At 56.0% G+C, this 20,401-nt stretch overlaps 2 protein-coding genes and 1 pseudogene across 19 annotated transcripts in view; 2 read left to right on the forward strand and 1 right to left on the reverse strand.

Moving 5' to 3' along the window:
- ZFYVE28 (zinc finger FYVE-type containing 28) overlaps positions 1-6,615 on the reverse strand; it is a 150,079-nt gene extending 143,464 nt beyond the window's left edge. For 11 of the 15 annotated variants that reach the window (XR_013417661.1, XR_013417662.1, XR_013417666.1 and 8 more), the window contains exon 1: positions 6,211-6,615. Coding sequence is in view for 5 of the 15 variants with exons in the window: in XM_078002906.1 (XP_077859032.1) it covers positions 6,211-6,249 (39 nt within the window). In the remaining 10 variants the exon portion in view is untranslated. Of the gene's footprint in view, positions 1-4,911; positions 5,018-6,110 lie in introns of those variants that run through there. The other 4 variants (XR_013417660.1, XM_078002905.1, XM_078002900.1 and 1 more) reach the window with 3 other exon arrangements.
- Positions 6,616-6,922: 307 nt separating this feature from the next.
- CFAP99 (cilia and flagella associated protein 99) overlaps positions 6,923-20,401 on the forward strand; it is a 46,837-nt gene continuing 33,358 nt past the window's right edge. For all 4 annotated transcript variants that reach the window (XM_028848238.2, XM_078002973.1, XM_078002971.1 and 1 more), the window contains exons 1-2: positions 6,923-7,062; positions 15,969-16,096. In XM_028848238.2, coding sequence (XP_028704071.2) covers positions 15,986-16,096 — 111 coding nt within the window. In that variant the 5' untranslated portion in view covers positions 6,923-7,062; positions 15,969-15,985. The remainder of the gene's footprint in view (positions 7,063-15,968; positions 16,097-20,401) is intronic.
- On the forward strand, positions 16,209-17,251 carry LOC144341023 (uncharacterized; annotated as a pseudogene).

Consider the following 20,401-nt stretch of genomic DNA (forward strand, 5'->3'; position numbering starts at 1 on the left):
GGGCGGCATCCTTCATCATCAGGGGGACCTGTAACTGGGCCCACAGGGACGCCTGAGGTGTCCTAAGTCAGGGTCTGTTCCCAGCAACCAAGCACCTGCCACCCACCAGAAAAAGGCGCAGGGGTGTCAGGCCCCCACTGAGACCCTTTCACTCTCAGAATGGCCTGGCTGGAGGAACTGGAAGCTGTGATGGTCTCTGGGACTCCAAGAAATACTGACATGAAACCCTAAGTAGCTAAATGTTGGTTGTGTGGAAGTCCCCGCGTGCTTACACCACCCACTGGTTCTCCCAGTATTGACTGGGGTCAGTGGTTAAACTGTTCCTGTGAGTCTTGGACAGAGATGGTCTCCTCACATGCTCCCAACAATTCCACAAGGCAGGTCTCAGCATGCCCACCTGACACTAGGGAAACTGAGGCACAGGTGTGGGAGGGACAGGAATCCCCAGCCAGGCCCTGGAGCTCCCATGCTACTTAGACACATGGCCAGCAACCACTGAAGACAAGAAAACACTGGGGAAGCACTGAAACCCACAGTCTTCCCAGCATTTATTTTTCTTTGAACTGGAATCAGCTCACCATTATTCGCCTTTGCACCCGGCACACCCTGTAGCTGCACAAGGCTGTCAACTCAAACGAAACCACACCCTGGCCGTCACTTACCAGCTCTCAGATGTGCACTTGCACACATTTAGAGCAAGCACACCCGGTATTCTGGGAATTCTTGGTGGCTGAAACCAGCCACTGAAGCCTCCTTAAATTACCCATCTCTCCTCTTAAGGTCGAATAAAATGACCTAAAAACACTGAGCCTGTGGGGGAGGACACTGGGGCCCTGCTTCCCTCCCCCATCTGTCCTGCCTGCTGAGTCCAAATACCAATTATGTGAAGCTCTTGACTCCCTGCCTCCGACTCGCCCATTTAACAGAAACCATACCAGACGTTTCCAGTAAGTACTCTGCCCTGCCCTGCCAGGGAAGGAGAGCCCTGAGTGATGACAGCGTCGGCACAGCGAGTGATGCTCGCCCTCTGTCTGCAGCCCAGGCTCTTAATTGCCCTGCAAATGCCGCTGGCACAGGGCAAGGCATGTGAGGTCCCACACTCCCCCGACCACAAACAGAAACCTCAGCAAAGCGCAGGAAATGAGCTGTGAGCTGCCCGCTGAGAGTCACTTCCTAGGAGGCCAGGGAGCGGGTTCTACAAAGCCACTTTAAGAGCAGATGGACTCTCAGGCGTCCGCACTGCACTCCTGCTGACCACAGCCTGAGTGCTGATGTGGAAAGGAAGGCTCTCTGGGAGGGGTAGCATGACCTGGATGCAGAGCCGGGGGAGTCCCAGAGCCCTCTGAATTCAGAGAACCCCATGCAACAGAGAGGGACCGGTGTGCAGGGCCAGCCACGCCTACTCTGACTCAGCGCTGCCAAGCATCCTCCCAGGACTTCCCGAGCCCCCTCCGTGCCAGGCGCCCGCCAGGAGAGGGAGCACCGCCGGGCTCAGCCTGTGCAGCATCCGGAACGCTGACTTTCCAGCAGCTCATCTCAGAGAGAAACGTGCCAGACCAAGGACAACCCCCTGCCACAGCTGGGCACTTGGAGTTTATCAGTTGAAAACTAATTCATCAGTAGCCTGGCTAGAAGTTATCACTCAAATCCCAAGCCCCTGGAACAGGGTCTGCGCTTGGCATGGGGCACGGACACAGTGCTGTAGGGACAGCAATTCATTTCCCAGGTGACGCAAAGCAGGGAAGTCGAGGCACATGCTGGTGACTGCCCTCTCATAGGTCCCACTCGTGCCAGGTCCCGGTCTCCATCAAGACCCCTCCCACAGCATTCCAAGCCCCAGCTGTGTAGTTCTGGGGGGTCTCTATCATCCCTCACCCTCAGCCACCAGTGGGGAGCCCTGAAAGGAGGACCAAGTTGCGCCTCATCTCTGCACATCAGGACCAAACAGATATATCCAGACCTTGCCCCACCCCCAACTCTGGGGCCCGCCCCCATCTGCCAGTTCGTTTCCAGGGTGCCGCCCCTCTCAGCCAGGTGGCCAAGGTACAGAGTGCTGGCCACCAATGAGCAGCTCTCTTCAAGGGCCCGTGACCAAGTGGGCTGGAACCCTGGAAATCCTCGGATGACTGAGGCGGGGTTAACACAAGAGCCGAAGGGCAGGAGGTCCTATGCTCAGTACTGCTCAGTCCTATGCTCAGTACTGCTCAGTCCTAGCAGGTTCCCACAAAACATGCCAGTGGGGTTGGCCCCCAGGTGGATTTTACCAAACCCAAAGGGTTCTTCTTTTATAAAGCACACACACCCAGCAAGTCACTCAGGCTTCTCTTGGCAAAGGCCATGTCATTGCTAATCGGGGCCCGGAATGTTTACAGGAAGTTGCCGAATACATATCACTCAGTAAGGCAGATTTAAAGGAATGTTCTCCTACATAGCGGGAGGACAAGAAAGGTTAATAGCCCCCACTCTGAAAACGGTCTGGGGGTGCAGACAAGCGACCTCTTCTCAGAGTGCAAGGTTGAGCATGGTAACCAGCCATACAAGAACGACCCCATCCACCTGGCCAGCATAACCCACCGAGGGTCAATTCCTCCTCAAAGATGGGAAACACAAATTCATCCTGGGTGATTATTAATATGCTCTTTGGTGATGGCCAGGAAATCTTGCCCAGGTCCAGGTAAGTGTCCAGATCCCTTTCCCCCTTGCCGGGAGTTCTCACCTCCTAGTGACCAGGAACCTCTAGCCAGGTCAATCAATAGAAAGTCATAACCAAGCAAGAAACACAGCACTGACACTTTTGTTTCAAATGAAGACATCAACCATGCCAAAATGGTTTGCCTTTCTAAAGCATAAACTCTCTTGAAAAGACTTTAAAGAAAAGCAAGAAAGTATTTCACCAACATCAGTAAAGCAGGACAAGCTGACAGGTTTTCCTGCACGTCTCTTCCAGGTAGTGTTCAAAGTCAGGATAATACTTAAAAGATCTGAACACTTAACACCAAGAAAAATCATATTGGTGTTTAAAAGACTGATTAAGAAAGTGAATAGAAATACAATTTGCAAATGTCATTTTAATGTTAAACTTTTGTATTATTCATCAGGCATTCTTTTACTCAACTTAGGTAGCTAATGTAGTAGCTAATTTTTATTCAGATATCAAAATTTATGTCACACAGGAATATTTTTAAGCATTTCCAACTGCTTTTTAAAACTATAAGAATGGTGAATAATATTTTCATTTCAGAATATTTTCCACCATATTGTAACAAACAAGGAGCTCAGTGTTGGCCAGGCACAGTGGCTCACACCTGTAATCCCAGCGCTTCGGGAGGCTGAGGCAAGAGGATTGCTTGAGGCCAGGAATTTGAGTCCAGCCTGGGCAACATAGTGAGACCCTGTCTCTACAAACACACACACACACACACACACACACTTAAAAATTTATAAAAATAAGCTCACTGTGCAGTTTTAAACCAAAGCAGGAATTCAATTAAAAATTCAGTTTGAATTGTACATCTATCTAAATAAAGTGGGAAAAAAAATTCCTAACTGCAGGCAACAGTCTCCCCCAGACACATCCTCCCACAGCTAACGTTTAACACTTCAACTCTTCCAGGCCCAGAATCTTCCCAGGACTGACTTTGTGCTTATTTGTGCCAAAATGTGTTAAATTAGACAAGAAGGAGAAGCATAAAATTCAATTCATAATCCAAGACAAGAATCTGAGCTTTGGTTTGAAAAATGAAAAGCTCTGGAATGACATAACATACTCCAACCCTTCAAACAATCAAGATATTTAACTCCAAAGACAGATCTCAAATAAGAGACAGCCCAAGTTCAGACTGCCCACAGGGCACCAGCTCCCAGAAAATGCCATGCCATGGCCGGAGACAGATCTGAGTTGGAGATACGCCTCAAGTCCAGAGCTCTGGAGCTAGTACCAGACAGCATGCGGGTAGAAGACAACGAGAAAAAGGAGAGGTCCAAACGAATCCTGTTCCCTCCCTTCTCCAGAGGCACACAGCTCTGGGCTGACTCCTGGGATCAGCTGATTCACTGGCGGTGCCCTCTCAGTGCCTGCCCCCTGCCTGGAAAGCCAGCTGTCTGCTGAAGACGAAAAGTTAGAAACACAATTCCTAATTCTTGGGACAACCTCTAGTATCATGTTCTACCTTTAAAGTGTCTTCCCTAAACGAAAACAGACAAGGCCATTCTGAAATTACTCAGCTACTTATGAAACAGAGTCTACAATTATTTTTCCTTCCTTTTCAACACAATTAGGAGGGTGTCCCCCCCAAATGCGGCCTCTTCCACAGCCACGTCCGGAGGGGCATCCCCTAGTGTCCCAGCAAGTGCTTTCAGCGACACCAGAATGTTACTTTAAGACCTGAGACACCTTTCTCCAGCTGCCTCCCGCCTTGTGTCACAGAAAATAATGCTGCTGCACGCTCTCAAAACGCCGTTTTACAAGCCGACTTGGTTTTCCGTAACTGGTGAGGAAAAGTCACTGGAACCAAACGCCACTCATACAGCTATCCAGAGGCCACCGCCCTCCCCCGGCAGAGGCGCATGGGGGCAGCAGGCAGGACCGAGAGGGGCTCGGAGGCGCCGCAGGAGGAGAGGCTGGGCGCAGACGGCTCGGCCCCAAACCACACCCAGCGCTAGGAAGCGCAAGGCTCCGGACGAACCCTTAAGAAGTCGCTGCTAGGGGCAGGGAGGTTGGGAGAAGGGAGTGCCGCCACAGGAACCCTGAATCCCCTCCCGGTCAGGCTAAGGCCGAGCATGTACCGTAAGCCCTCAACCCAACACTCCTGCAACGACAAATAGAATTCCCCGACCTCAAAGGCGTGAAGCACGCGCCCTTCTGGGCCCTGAGTTCGCCCTCGAACCTCCGTGCCGATCTTCCAAACCCACCTCCCGCCTTCCTGGAATGGGCGCACGCGAGGCACGGATTTCAGGAAATCTCCGCCGTGACAGCTCACCCACGGTGGAGGCGGCGGTCTGGGACGCTGGACGGAGAAAGGTGGCCAGCGGAGGGAGGAGGGGTGGGTCGGCAACGCAGTGGCCTTGGATATCCGAGCTGCCCGGACGCAGCGCTGGCCCCACTCCCGCCCTTGGTCGCCGCGGTGACCCCACCCGAGCCGTGCCCTCCCAAGATCTCAGGGCCAGGGCCTCCCCGCTGCGCCGGCCCCAGGGTGCCACCCTCGGACGCCCAGATGCGCCCTGGACCCTGCGCCGGGATCCCGAGCACCGCCGCGCCTCTACCCCGCGCCGAGCGCGCCCGGCCCTGCTCCGGCTGCAGCGGACACGAGCCCCAAGCGGGCGGCGGGGACGCAGCGCCTGCAGTGCGACTGGCGCAGCCGCCGAGGCACGGAGAGCGCCGCCCGGACCCCGACCCCATGGCGCTAGGAGGGCCGCGGGCGCGGGCTGTGGAGCCGCACCTCCAGCCCCGCCAAGGCTGCTGGCCACCGGCGCGCTCGTCCCAAGGGCCGGGCGGAGGACCTGTCCCGGATTCCAGAGGACGCGGGTGGGGAAGGGACAAGGATGGGGACAAGGGAGGGGACGCCAACTGGGCCGAGGTGTGGGTCAGTCCTGGTTCGGGAAGGGAGGCCGCCATCAGGATCCTCTCTGGACTCGGAAGGACGGGTCTGCCCTGGACCCAGGGATTGGGAAATGTGGCTTCTCTCAGAACCCGGGGAAGTGGGGAGAGGGTCTGTTCTGGAGTGCGGAGGGAGGTCCATTCCCGGCCCAGGACAATGGGGGTGGGGAATGAGGGAGCAGGAGGGGAATGAGGGAGCATCCCTGGTTCAGGGAGGGGAGACGGATAAGTAGTAGGGGGTCTGCTCCAGGCCCGCGGGCTGGGGACCACGAAGTGTAGGAGGGCACCGTCCAGGACCGGGATGAGGAGGGAGAGGGGCCCGTTGTGGCCCTGGAAAAAGGGAGAGGGAAAGTGCTCCCCGGCCCGAGAGGAGGAGCAGGAGGGTCAGTCCTAGACCTGGGCTTAGGAAGCGAGGAGGGACGTTCGGACCCGCCCCAGGGACAGGGCGATGAAGGTCTGTCCAAGTCGCGGAGTGGAGGGAAGTATGTCGGCGGTGGGGGAAGAGGCCGGCCACGGACAGGAAAAGGGGGTCCGTCTCGTAGGGGGGACGGGCGGTCCTGGGGAAGGGAGAGGCCTCGGCGCGGGGGGCATCCGGCCCGAGCGGGGCCGCTCACCTTGGGTTTGTAGAGCCACTTTCGGAACCTGTTCATCATCGCCGCGCCGGCCCTGGCCGGACTCCGGGCGGCCCTCGCCCTCCGCAGCGCTGCGCCCGGGCCCGGCTGCGGCGCGGGGCGGACGCGGAGGCACGGCTGGAGCCCCCGCGCGGTCGCGGGGAAGCTGGCGAGCTGAGCCCGGAGCGCCGAGCGGGCGGCGGGCAGGTGCGCTGGGCAGGCGCGCGGGGCAGGTGCGCGGCCCTGAGGATGCTCTGCAAGCGGCGCGCCGGGCGGACCCTCAGACCCGGGAGCTGGCGCTCTGGCGCTCGGGCGCACGGACAGACGCGGGCACGGGGGCGCGCGGCTCCTCGCTGCTCACTGACACCCCGCACTCCGCTGGTCACGGCCGCCCCGCGCCGCACATGCGCCTATGGCGCCGCGAGCCCCGGGCCCACCACGAGCGGCGGGCGGGGCGGGCGGGACGGGCGGGGCGGAGGCGGCCAATCCCCGCGCGCGGGCGCCGCACCCCGCCGAGGCGCGCTCTCTGCTGGCTGGGAGACTCGCCGCGCCCGGGGATCCAAGAAACTACAAGTCCCGAAGGACATGGCGGGAAGGCGGTGCCCAGGACTTGGCGCCCGGGCCGCGCCGCGGCGCTGTGCATTGTGGGGGTTGTGGTCCACCCGACGTCGCTGGAGCGTGCAGCCGGTTGCCAGGCGACGACGCCAAACAGCCGCCGCGTCCTGCCTACCAGGAGCTGACGGACCGCGACTGCCAACCCCTTCGCCCCACCTGGTCGAGGAAACTGCTGCGGCGGCAGGTGGCGGCGGCAGGTGGCGACAGCAGGAGGGCTCGGCTGCCCGGAGGGCCCGCCAGGTACTGGGGCGGGACAGGTGCGGGGCTACGCGCCGCCGACTTTCATGACCGGCCGGCCGGTCCCTCTCACTCGCTGCTCATCTTGCTTCTCCCAAACACCTTTTCCGTCTTCTTCCCAGCTCCTCGATGAAAGTGAACGGTGCCTCTTTTTTTTCTTTCTTTTTTTTTTTTTTTAAATCACCACTACCAGCGGTGCGTTCTAAAAAGATACTCTCCCGCCCTCGCTATTCCCCCCAATGGTGCCCTAATTTGTACCTTAAAACGCTCACCTCAGACTACCTGCTGTGTGTCAAGCAGAGAGCTAAAAACCCACACGTGGCCTCACTTAAACTTCCCATTGACGGCCGGAGAAGCAGGCACAACGAGGCCGGCGTGCCCTGGCTGTGGGGGTTGCATCCAGATCACGGCGGGTCTGGGTCGGCCTGACCCCACAGCGCTGCACTTTTCCCTGCCGCACCAGCACCACGTTTCTGGCTTGTGGTGAAACGTGCAGATGTGAGACACAGGAGATGGAAATCATGCCCTGCTCGGTTCAGAATTTAGAAGTATGACCTGTTCCTGGTTGTCCTTACTAGCCAGGGCCAGGTACTCAGAAAGGTCCGTGGACTCCATGACCACTTTATTCCATCATACTCATTGTGAGCCTAGGTGCGCTGGCATCTGAGATTTCTCTTAGTTGGGGGTGGGGTCCATGTTCATTTTTGAGTAACTAATTGACTTTCCCTAACCTCCTCTTCCTACCACAGTCGACCCTCTGAAGGGTAAAACCCTTCTGGAGTTGTCCCTTATCTCCAATTCCTTCCCACCTGTTCTTTCTGGAACCTACTCCAGTCAGATTTTCACCTAACCACTCCTCTGAAGCTCTTTATCAAAGTCATCCTTGACCTTGATGTTGCAAAATCCGATGATCAGGGGTCAGCGCTCATCTCTTCCTTGAACTGTCACCACCAGGTGACCCAGCCGACTGTGCCTTCTCCATAACACACCATCCTGGCTTGGCTGGAACAGATCACTCTGTCCACTTTTCCTCCTTGCTCCTGGCCACACCTGCTTGATCTCCTTGGCTGGTTGCCTACCTTGCTCACCGACCTCTCAACACTGGAGACCCTGGACTCAGTCCTTGGAAGCTACTCTATCCACTTCCTCCCTGGGGATTTCCTGCAGTCAGGTGGTTTTATAAACAACGATTTTCTCCCAAACTTCTCAAAACCTGCATCTCTAGCCTCAACCCTGAAACTCCTGTTTACCTGTTCTTCACCATTTGGACGCCTAACAGATCCTCTTCAATTTAATGTGTCCCAAACTGCACTCTCAATCTTCCCCCATAAAACCTGCTGCTCCCAAAGCCATAATTTCTTCAGCACAGGATCTTGGGGTAGACACTTGATGGGCTTGTCCACTGAGTGAATGGCTATTCTCTTTGGGTCTATCCTTGGCCAACTCCAGGTCCTGGAGCAGTTTTATCTGCTCAGAGCTTCCCTTCCTTTGTTTTATAGTTTGAAATTGTGCATGGGATGAAGGCTGAACTTGGGGAATTGGGGTATCAGTTAGGTTTAGCTGCATGTATTGAAAAATCCCAACATCATAGTGGCCTCAACAAGAATATTACTCATACTTTTATAAAAGAGGTTGCCGGGCACGGTGGCTCACGCCTGTAATCCCAGCACTTTGGGAGGCCGAGGCGGGCAGATCACGAGGTCGGGAGATCGAGACCATCCTGGCTAACACAGTGAAACCCCGTCTCTACTAAATATACAAAAATTAGCCGAGCATGGTGGCGGGCACCTGTAGTCCCAGCTACACGGGAGGCTGAGGCAGGAGAATGGCGTGAACCCGGGAGGCGGAGCTTGCAGTGAGTGGAGATCGCGCCACTGCACTCCAGCCTGGGCGACAGAGCGAGACTCCATCTCAAAAAAAAAAAAAAAAAAAGAGGTCATGGAGAGGCAATCATGGTTGGTATGGCAGCCCCAAAGTCCTCAAGGATCAACTTTTCTTTTTTTTTTTTTTTTTTTTTTTTTTGAGACGGAGTCTCGCTCTGTCGCCCAGGCTGGAGTGCAGTGGCCGGATCTCAGCTCACTGCAAGCTCCGCCTCCCGGGTTCACGCCATTCTCCTGCCTCAGCCTCCCGAGTAGCTGGGACTACAGGCGCCCACCACCTCGCCCGGCTAGTTTTTTGTATTTTTTTAGTAGAGACGGGGTTTCACCGTGTTAGCCAGGATGGTCTCGATCTCCCGACCTCGTGATCCGCCCGTCTCGGCCTCCCAAAGTGCTGGGATTACAGGCTTGAGCCACCGCGCCCGGCCAAGGATCAACTTTTCTAGCTGCCATTCACATTTCTTCATGATCCAGGATGGCTGCCCACATTCCTGCCATCACCTCCTCAGCCCAGGTACCAGCTGCAAAAGAGAAGATGGATATGCCCCTCTCGTTCAGGGAGACTTTCCAGAAGTCTCACACCTTTCCACTTCTTGAAGGTGATGGGAGAACGTAGCCACAAGACCATGCCCCAGCTACCAGGGAGGCTAGGAAATGCCATCTTTCAGTTGGGCAGCAGTAGACCCAGCTAAAAGTCAGAGTTTTCTTATTTGGGAGGAAAGGGGGAGTGGAGATTGAAAAGCAACTAGCAAAACCTGCCACGTGGGATTGTGCTTTAAGCAGAAGCCATGGGGGCTGACTTGGCAGCAACCCTTAGGAGACTGGCTTCAATCAGGAGAAAAGATTATATTTTAATTAACATACATTTGAGATCTTAGGTAAATGAGTTATCTCCTAGTGGTTGAGAGTGTCGAGCTGTTTTGTGTCTGATGGAATTTAAACCTCCTCATATAATCTCATTTGTGTCTATAAAATATTTCCTAAGAAGGCCGGGCGCGGTGGCTCAAGCCTGTAATCCCAGCACTTTGGGAGGCCGAGATGGGCGGATCACGAGGTCAGGAGATCAAGACCATCCTGGCTAACACCGTGAAACCCCGTCTCTACTAAAAAATACAAAAAAATTGGCCGGGCGAGGTGGCGGGCGCCTGTAGTCGCAGCTACTCGGGAGGCTGAGGCAGGAGAATGGCGTGAACCCGGGAGGCAGAGCTTGCAGTGAGCTGAGATCCGACCACTGCACTCTAGCCTGGGCGACAGAGCAAGACTCTGTCTCAAAAAAAAAAAAAAAAAAAAAAAAATTTCCTAAGAAAAGAGAAGCTTCAGCCCACCCTTTTTTTAAGATAGTCTTGCCCTGTCACCCAGGCTGGAGTGCAGTGGCATGATCTTGACTCACTGCAACCTCTGCCTCCCAGGTTCAAGCACTTCTCTGCCTCAGCCTCCTGAGTAGTTAGGATTACAGGCACCCGCCACCGTGCCCAGCTAATTTTTGTATTTTTAGCAGAGGCGGGGTTTCACCATGTTGGCTGGTCTGGAACTCCTGATCTCAAGTGATCTGCCCACCTTGGCTTCCCAAAGTGCTGGGATTATAGGCGTGAACCACCGTGCCTGGCCTAGTCCAGCCCACCTTTAAAGTTGCCTTAAATATAAGATAGTCAAGTCCTGATCAATGGAGTTAAAAATCAATATGAGAAAAAAGTCATTAAGCTTGGAAATTAAATCCCACTTCCCACATAGATGGTACTTCACTATTAAAGCTGAACTTTGGAAGACTCAGGTGGGAGGATCGCTTGAGGCCAGGAGTTCAAGACCAGCCTGGGCAACATAGTAAGACCCCTGTCTCTACAAAAAAAAAAAAATTAAGTACAAAATTAGTTGGGCGTGGTAGTGCACGCCTGTAGTCCCAGCTACTTAGGAGGCTGAGGCAGAAGGATCACTTGAGCTGTAGTGAACTATCATTGAGCCACTGCCCTCCAGCCTGGGTGACAGAGTAAGACCCTAAATCAGGAACAAAATAAAATCAGGCTGAGAGTTTGAGAATGAGTGAACACATGAATATAGCTGAGATGCTGAAAGCAGGCGTCAGAAGTGGATGAATTTTAATACCTATTTCCTCCCCAAAGATGTGATTGTTTTGATGAAGTTCTTAGGCTAATTTCAGTGGGATTCAGAATTCAAGCATCTCTTTTCCTTACATCCACCTTCACGTACACCTGCTCTGGGCCAGATTCAGGGTGCAGAGGCCCCGCCCCAGCGACCTTCAGGCCCGACAGTGAACCAGGGTTCCAGGGGCAGGGCAGGACAATTTGAGTCAGGCTGGACTCCAAAGGGGCTCCTCTCCCCTGCATCCCCATCTTCAACTTGGTTTGTCCATTTTTTCCTTCCAGTTCATTCCTACCAGGTCTGCCCTGGATTGGGGGGACGGGCTTGGCATGGCCCTCTTGCTCTCCTCCACTTGCATCACCAAAGGATGCCTAGGATCATCCTTTCTCCAGAATGCTCCAGCTCCAGGACAGGGGGAGACGGCAGGGAAACTCTTCCACCCTGGGAGCAGCTGCCACCACACTCGCGCAGACCACCCACTCTCACCGCCCGCACCAGGCGCAGGAAAAGACCCTTTCCTGGGTGTATACCCAGTTCCTCCAGACAGAGCTGTGTCCAGAGCACATTAGAAAAGGCTGGGGCAGGCCGGGCGCGGTGGCTCAAGCCTGTAATCCCAGCACTTTGGGAGGCCGAGACGGGCGGATCACGAGGTCGGGAGATCGAGACCATCCTGGCTAACACGGTGAAACCCCGTCTCTACTAAAAAAATACAAAAAACTAGCCGGGCGAGGTGGCGGGCGCCTGTAGTCGCAGCTACTCGGGAGGCTGAGGCAGGAGAATGGCGTGAACCCGGGAGGCGGAGCTTGCAGTGAGCTGAGATCCGGCCACTGCACTCCAGCCTGGGCGACAGAGCGAGACTCCGTCTCAAAAAAAAAAAAAAAGAAAAGGCTGGGGCAAGGGGACCCCATCCCAGGGCAACCTGACCCGCAACGTGAGGTGGAGGCAGGGCAAGAAAACTCATTCTTTAACATTGTTTCTCTAAAAGTAGACTTTTACATTTATTTATTTATTTATTTATTTATTTATTTAACAGGATCTCAGTGTGTCACCCAAGCTAGAGTGTGGTAGCACAGACGTAGCCCAAAGCACCTTCGACCTCCTGGGCTCAAGGGATCCTCCCACCTCAGCCTCCCGAGGAGCTAGGACTACAGGCGCACCACCATACCTGAGTCATTCTTTAATTTTTTTTGTAGAGAAGTCCCCAGTTACGCTGTGGAGTTTTAAAAAGCGCCTCAATGTGGCTGACCTTGGCAAAGATGGGGAGTGGGATTTGTGAGCTGTGAGCTCACTGCCTACGGGGAGCCCCCACTGCTCTCTGCAATGCCTGGAGTGAAAGCCACAGGTCCCCCATCCCCAGTGAGCAATGCCCCAGAAAAGTGCTTCCTGCCGCCAGCAGCCTATTGCCCCCTGGCTGTGTTATGGCTGCCTAAATCCACCTACCCACCAGGGTTGGCCATCACGCCCACACTGCACCTCACGGCACCACACCCCTGCCATACTGGTGGCCTGGCCTGCTGGGACCCTCCCGAGGAGAGGAGCTGAATTCAGAGAGAGCAGGGACTTAGGGGAGCCTGTCACAAGCTTAAGGCCCCACCTGAGTGTTCCTGCCGTGGCAGGCTCGAGGGAGGGTGCTCACTGGGCCTCCTGGGCCTTTCTGCTCACAGCTGCCAAAGTTCTCACCCCAGAGGCTCAGCTAGAGGGGATCAGAGGAGAGTGAAGGGACACTGAGGCTGCGGTGGGGTGTGGGTGGTCTCTCTTCCATGGCCCAGCCTTCCAAGAAGCAAAGGTTTCCTGCAGGGTGGGCTGAGGCAGCTTAGGTGGCAGGTCCCCAGGGGCAGGCCGTGGAGGGGGTGGGAGACCTCAGAAGGTCTGGGCAGCTTCACCCACAAACCTCTCTCATCTTGCCCAGGCAAGCCTGGCTGCAGCATCTACAGCTCAGCATCTGTGGATTTGCAGGTTTAATGGCTTCTGATCTGGTGTCCTCCAAGCCAGCAGCATCACCGTCTCTTCCTTTGCCCTGAATCATCAGGACCGCACTGGCAGAGGAACGCGTAGCCAGGCAGCCTTGCTGGTCTCCAGACACGGGGTGGGGGAAGGTGACCCAGCCAGGGCCCAGGGCAGGCTCCCAGGCAGTGACGGTCCTGGCCGTGCCAGAGGCTCATGCTCGCTTTGTTCTGGGAGGCCTGGTCTCCAGGGCCTGTTCTTGGCATCAGGGCTTCAAGCCAGATTTCCAAATTCCAAGCGACCTTTCTTCTGGCCTCCTTAGAGAGAGGCTCCTGCTGGCCTCTGTGTCCATGCACAGCCAGACTGGTCCCTACAGCAGCCCCTAAAAGGACAGCCCAGCCAGGCGCGATGGCTCACGCCTGTAATCCCAGCACCTTGGGAGGCTGAGGCGGGCAGATCACCTAAGGTCAGGAGTTCAAGACCAGCCTGGCCAATATGGTGAAATCCCATCTCAACTAAAAAATACAAAAATTAGGCCGGGCGCGGTGGCTCAAGCCTGTAATCTCAGCACTTTGGGAGGCCGAGACAGGCGGATCACGAGGTCAGGAGATCGAGACCATCCTGGCTAACACGGTAAAACCCCATCTCTACTAAAAAAATACAAAAAACTAGCCGGGCATGGTGGCGGGTGCCTGTAGTCCCAGCTACTCGGGAGGCTGAGGCAGGAGAATGGCGTGAACCCGGGAGGCGGAGCTTGCAGTGAGCTGAGATCCGGCCACTGCACTCCAGCCGGGCGAAAGAACAAGACTCCGTCTCAAAAAAAAAAAAATACAAAATACAAAAATTAGCCCGGCATGGTGGTGGGCGCCTGTAATCCCAGCTACTCAGGAGACTGAGGCAGGAGAGTCGCTTGAACCTGGGAGATGGAGATTGCAGTGAGCCGAGAGCGTGCCATTGCACTTCAGCCTGGACAACAAGAGCAAAATCTATCTCAAAAAAAAAAAAAAAAAAAAAAAAACAGCCCATGTCAGGCCTCAGGTGGTGCAGCCAGCAGGGAGGTGGAGACATAGGCCCTGGGCTGATGCCATCCCTGGCCAGGGCCAGCGTCACAGCTTCTTTCCCTAACTATGTGATTAAACCCACTCGCAGAACATGCCAGGTGCTCCTCCTGGAGACACCCCTGGGAGCCCCTTCCCTCCTTCTCTGTCCTTGTCCTGCCAGCCAGTGTCACCCTGGGGCTACCTGCATTGCAGCCTGGAAATTCCCCATGACGACAGTCTCTTGGGTTCAGCCCCTGCTTCCCAGGGCACCCCCAGCCGAGATTCCTCTGCATCCCTGACTCTTCCTCCACTGAACGTGTTCAGGGCATCCCCGGCTCTGAAATATCACGACCCATTCCCTGTGCTGAGCTGCCAGGGGCGCCCTGTCCGCCCAGAAGACCACATCCTTCAGTTCTAGGGCATTTCTCTCTTATCTTTCTGGAACTCCTGTTAATCGGGGTTTGGACCTTCAGTAATAGTTCCCTAGTTTTCCTAGTGTTTTCCCCTACTTTCTACAGCTTCATCTTTTTCTACTCAGGGAGATTTCCTCAACTTTACCTTCCGTCTCCTGTTTATGTTTTTAGTTCTGCCATCATATTTTGGTTTCCACAAGCCCTCTCTTTCTCCAACCATTGCTTGTTCCTTGGACGCTGTACCTCCTCTTCTCTTGCATGGCAGTGCCTGGTTTCTAGGCTTTTTCCTGCCTTGTGCATCGTTTTCTCCTGGTTCTTTTCTTATGGTTTCTATGTTTCATGTCAGAGGTTTCTCTAAAGTGTCTGGTGACACCTGGCCTCCCCTTCTCTCTGCGTCTTGGCCAGGAAGAGAGGCGGGGGGCAGATCAACATGACCCTTTAGCACAGCCAGGGTCAGCATCTCACCGAGGACCCTCCAGTGTCAGTGGTGGTTGGCGGAATCGTTTGTATTTTTTTAATCAGTCTCCAGCCTGGAGGGTCTAGGTCTGGGGACTGCTACCTGGGGCTGTGCTAGCCTGTTTCAGGGTAGAGGAGAGGTACTCCCACTGTCCCCAACTTTGATGGCCCTTCAAGCCCAGCCTGGCCCAGAGCAGCTGGTCACTCATGGAGCAAGAGGAGGGTGAGAAGGGCCCCCCTCTGCCCAGTGCTGCCCTACTGTCCTGCATAGTCCAGCCAGAGCCCAGGCCTGCACCGCACCCAAGGATGACGGCCTTTGCTGACAGGCCCCGCCTTCTCTGAGGATAGTTTGGGGGCCACATGTTGTCCTTAGAGCTGGTTCACACAGGGTGCCAACCTCACCCTAGGCAGCTTCTCCAAGGTCCCCTGGGAGGGGCTCTGGGCGAGTCTGTCCCCTGGAACTGCTGTGCCTCTCGAGTGTTCGGCGCCCCTGCGAGCCCTCCCCAGGGCCCTGTTCCCCCGTCGTCAGGATGGCGGTGTTGACCCCAGGGACCCCAGGCTCCTTCTTGCCTCAACCATGTGTGATGAGGTCACCCTCACCCAGGACCTTCTGCTCCCCAGCAGGGTCTGACGAAGAAACCGTCACCTTCCCTGGCAAAGCTGAGGGATGCTAAGAGGCTGGCTTGAGAGGTGCCTCTGTTCTCTGCCATGGGCCCCTTGCAGGGGTGGGTCACCCCATCCAGGAGGCATGGCTGTGGGGCCTGAGGGGCACTCAGCTGGCTTGGGGTTGTGGTGATGGGGGGCCTGAGGGTGAACTCACCCTGGCCAGCCTGGGCTCCTGAGCCACAGAGGCCTGCAGGAGACAGTACAGGACATGAACCTTGGGGTACCTGCCAGGGCCCTCACTCACATCCGGCACTCCCCACTGCTGCAGGTCCAGCACCCTAGCCAGGGCCCCCAGTCACATCCAGCCTCCCCGCTGCTACAGGCCCAGCACCCTGGCAGACTCCTGTTGCTGCTGGGGAGGATCCTGTCGCCACATCCCAGGTCTGGAGGGTATGACCTGCACCGTTTGTTCTTAGGATCTTGCCCTGAGAAGATGGCCTACTATGGAAAATGCATTGAAACTGTCATCGAGAAACTCGACAAATTTACACCCAAGAGGGACAACCCTGAGCAGTTCCTAGAGGCTGTGGCCCTCTCCCTGCAGGTAGGGTCTGCGGGGGCTCCTGGGAGGCTGGTCTGCGGGGGGCTCCTGGGAGGCTGGTCTGCGGGGGCTCCTGGGAGGCTGGTCTGCGGGGGGCTCCTGGGAGGCTGCACCAATGGCACCTGTCATGCAGCTGTTCTCGTTAACAGCATCAAATACCTTCCTAGCGACTGCCTTCCTTCCAAACGGGGAGAAGCTGACAGTGTTTTCCACAGACACCTGCTCTTTGTATAGGGAGGTGCTCCTGGCACCCACAATGTGTGTCAGGCCAGGCTCTGGTGAAAAAAAGCCTTGGCCAGAACCCGGGATATGACATCCACGCTGAGGTTCCATCCTCAGTTAACACAGACGAGAAGGGTCAGCCCTGGAGTGCCCCCATGCCCCACCCCCACTTTGGAGGGCATCTTATCACGGGAAATGGGTCCTCCATCCCCCAGGGGCCCCAGGGCTGTGGCAGTGAGGGTGGGTGAGGTCACAGCTTGCGCTGTATTTGTGGTAACCGAGACTTGGGAATCACTGACCGGGTCTCCGACAGAGGCAGGGGCTGGCCTGGGCAGTGAGGCCCCTGGGGAACCGAAGGCTGCAGGCATCCATACACATCTCCTTCATCTTCCTACCCACACCTGGAAGAAGTCACAGGCCCACCTGGAGGCTGCCCAACTCTTCAGCTCCTGTCCTCCTGTCCCTGGGTTTTCCTTAGAGCTCCATCCTGGTCCTGGCAACCCCTGCAACCTTGGCAGCCCCACCCCACTCAGGGGCCTCCCTGTCACCCAGTCTTGGCTCCCACCCCCAGGTGCTGATCTCACATCTGCCACCTGTCAGTGGCAGGTGCCCAGGGAACAGGAGCTTAGATTGCAGGGCCCCTGCCTCCAGGAATGTGGGACGTGGCTCCATTGGATGGGGCCTCCAGAGGAAGCTGAGCCCACCGGGGGAAATCCTGGGGGGCTGTCTCATGGGCCATCCCGGCCCATCATTGCCCAGGAGCAGAGAGAGGGCACTCGCCCCCTGGAAGGAGGGCGCTCTTAGCAAGTGTGCTAATTCAGGCCACCTGCCTGTCCTTGCAGGCCACAGCCCTCTGTGCTGCCGTGCTCTGGATGAACTTGGCCTGTGTATGCTGCTTTCTGCGTGGTCCCTGGGGGCTGCCCTGGCCATGCTCCAGCCCCAGCCCTCACTACCTGCTCAGACGCACCTGTGCTGCTCCCCTAGGCCACAGTCTGAGCCCACCTTCCCTTGGGGTAGAGTGAGGGATTCATCCTTCATTAGTTACCCCTGGGGCAGCCTCAAGAAAGCCCAGAGGGGAGGTGTTGTGAGTAGGTTACAAAGGCTGCAGGGGTTGGGGCCAAGGCCTCTGCCATAAGAGAAGGCCTGGGGCCCTGACGCATCCCTGCTCCCAGCTTCTGGAAGAGGCGCCTCCTCCGGCTGGGGCCTGGCAGCAGCAAGGAGTGGAGAAGGGAGCAGGGCCTGTGTGCAGAGCTACAGGCTTCCATGGGCACCTCCTTCCCTCTGCTTCAGCACCCTCCGGCCCCCAGCTCTTTCCCTGAGCCCCTAAGCACCGCGGGGAAGTGACGCAGACAGCTGGGGCCCAGATTCATCTACACTCCTCTTCCCACCTGAAGGCCCCAGCACCACGGGCACACCTCTCATCCCACCAGCCAGCCCTCCCTACACCCGTCCACAACAGACAATAGTGAAGGCCCAGGTCCCCTTGGCCAGAAACCTGTCCTGGGAGCTGGCATCACCCACCCCACTGCCTGGGCCCACCTGCAGCCCAGCCCCTCTGTCCCGTCCAAGAGCAGCTCCAGCAGCTCCTCCTGTCTGTCCCCTCATTTCCCTCGGGATCTTTCCTGTCAGCCACCCGTGCTGCTACTTCTCTCATCCTAAAAACATTTGTTTAAAGTCCTCTGGGCCAGGCGCGGTGGCTCACTCCTGTAATCCTAGCACTTTGGGAGGCCGAGGCGGGCGGATCATGAGGTCAGGAGATCCAGACCATCCTGGCTAACACAGTGAAACCCGTCTCTACCAAAAACACAAAAAATTAGCCGGGCGTGGTGGCGGGCGCCTGTAGTCCCAGCTACTTGGGAGGCTGAGGCAGGAGAATGGCGTGGACCCGGGAGGTGGAGCTTGCAGTGAGTCGAGATCGTCCCACCGCACTCCCGGCCCCACTGCACTCCAGCCTGGGTGACAGAGCGAGACTCCGTCTCAAAAAAAAATGAAAAATAAAAGTAAAGCCCTCTGTACTCCTCTGCGGCTCCCGCGGTCCCCGCCTTCCAGACATCTAACAGACTCCTTGAAGTCCCTGCCAGGAGCGGCAGCTCTTCTTCCATCCTCCCTCACACCCCTCCCGGCAGACTTCCCCAGCCCTCCACCCACGGCCGGTCTAAGTCGCCCCCCTCCTCCTCGTTGCCAAATCCAGTGGTGCAGCCTCAGCGCCTCTGACCCAGCTGACCCCGCCCCCAGCTCCGGGGCCTTCCAATCAGCTTCCTGGGTACACCCCCCCCCGCCCACCAGCCAGGCCCGCCTCTCACCAGGCAGCCAGTGCTTCGCGGGCTCCGGCCTCCCCTGTCGGGTGTGCGGGGTGCTGCACACACTCCTGGTCCCCTCACCTGCTGACAGCTCCTGCTCCTCCCTCATCCTTGACCTCTGCAGAGCCTGGACTCACATCTCCCTGGGTGTACAATGGGCACCTCCCGTGTGACCCGTCAGCAGGTGAATGAATTCATGTGACCTCCCCCGAGGCTGCTGATTCCGGTATCCCCAGTTCAGCCGGAGGCCACTCCGTCTCCCCTTGCTTGAGTGGGAACCCTGGCGCCTCCTGGGCGCCCTCATTCCTCTAGCCCACATCTGTCCATCATCAGCTCTGCCTTCAACTCTGCCGCATGTGCACTCTGCTCCAGCGGCACTGGTCTCCTAGTGTTTCTGGAACATTCCACGTGTTCCCCGCTGCACTAGCTGTTGCCTCCACCTGAGAAACTTTTCCCCTGACGCTCTCTTGGCCTGCGCAGCCACACAGCACCTTGGCAGGGAAAGGGAGTGTGTTTACCCCTTCCTCAAGCAAAAAGTGGCAAAGTTCATGTCTTTATTTCTTGATACTAACCATTACAGAAAAATGAGTTTGTTACAACAAATAGTTTGGATTTGGGTTTGTTTTCTATAACCCACAGATTATTAATGGTAGATGAGACTAGTTGCTACCTGGCAAGTCACAACGTGACGACCACAGGTGTGCGTTTCCACAGGGAGCCTGGCACACCGATAATACTAGCAAACTGGCAGAGGCAGACACAACGGATCATCCAGAGGGCTGCGCAGCACGGGCACAGATGCTCCCATTGGTAGCAAGGAGGCTTGTTCCTCAGAGGCACTGGTTTTTCAGATCCTTTCTTTTTTTTTTTTTTTTTTTTTTTTGAGACGGAGTCTCCCTCTGTCGCCCAGGCTGGAGTGCAGTGGCATGATGTCAGCTCACTGCAAGCTCCGCCTCCCAGGTTCACGCCATTCTCCTGTCTCAGCCTCCCGAGTAGCTGGGACTACAGGCGCCCGCCACCATGCCCAGCTAATTTTTTGTATTTTTAGTAGAGATGGGGTTTCACCGTGTTAGCCAGGATGGTCTCAATCTCCTGACCTTGTGATCTGCCCGCCTTGGCCTCCCAAAGTGCTGGGATTACAGGCGTGAGACACTGCGCCCAGCCTTTTCAGATCCTTTGAAAAGCCCCTCACAAGCCTGAGTGGAATGGTGCGTTAGATCCTGATCCAGTTTGGACAACTCGTTTTCCTCTCCAGCTGTCAATAAATTGTTGCAACTCTCTGATTTTGCTAGGCCAAGGCTCAAGACTGCCACTTGCCAGAAAATTACACAATACATAAACCAAATGGCAGACTCTGGACAGCAGAGTGCGGTGAAAGGCAGTGTTTTGGGTTAAATTGTGCCCCCCCCAAAAAAAAATACTAAGCCAGGCATGGTGGCACGTACCTAGTCCCAATTACTAGGATGTCTGGGGAAGGAAGATCCACTTGAGCCTAGGAGTTCGTGTCCAGTTTGGGCAACATAGCAAGATTCCATTTCTCTCTAAAAGAAAAAAAATGAGCCAGGCATGGTGGCTCATGCCTGTAATCTCAGCACTTTGGGAGGCTGAGGTAAGAGGATTGGTTGAGGCCAGCAGTTTGAGACCAGCCTAGACCACACAGCAAGACCTTTTGTCTATTAAAAAATATAAAAATTAGCCAAACATAGTGGCACGTGCTTCTAGTCCCAGCTACTTGGGAGCTGAGGAAGGAGGATTGCTTGAGTCTAGGAGTTAAAAGCTACCATGA

The sequence above is a fragment of the Macaca mulatta genome, chromosome 5 (assembly GCF_049350105.2).
Source record: "Macaca mulatta isolate MMU2019108-1 chromosome 5, T2T-MMU8v2.0, whole genome shotgun sequence".
Lineage (NCBI taxonomy): Eukaryota > Metazoa > Chordata > Mammalia > Primates > Cercopithecidae > Macaca > Macaca mulatta.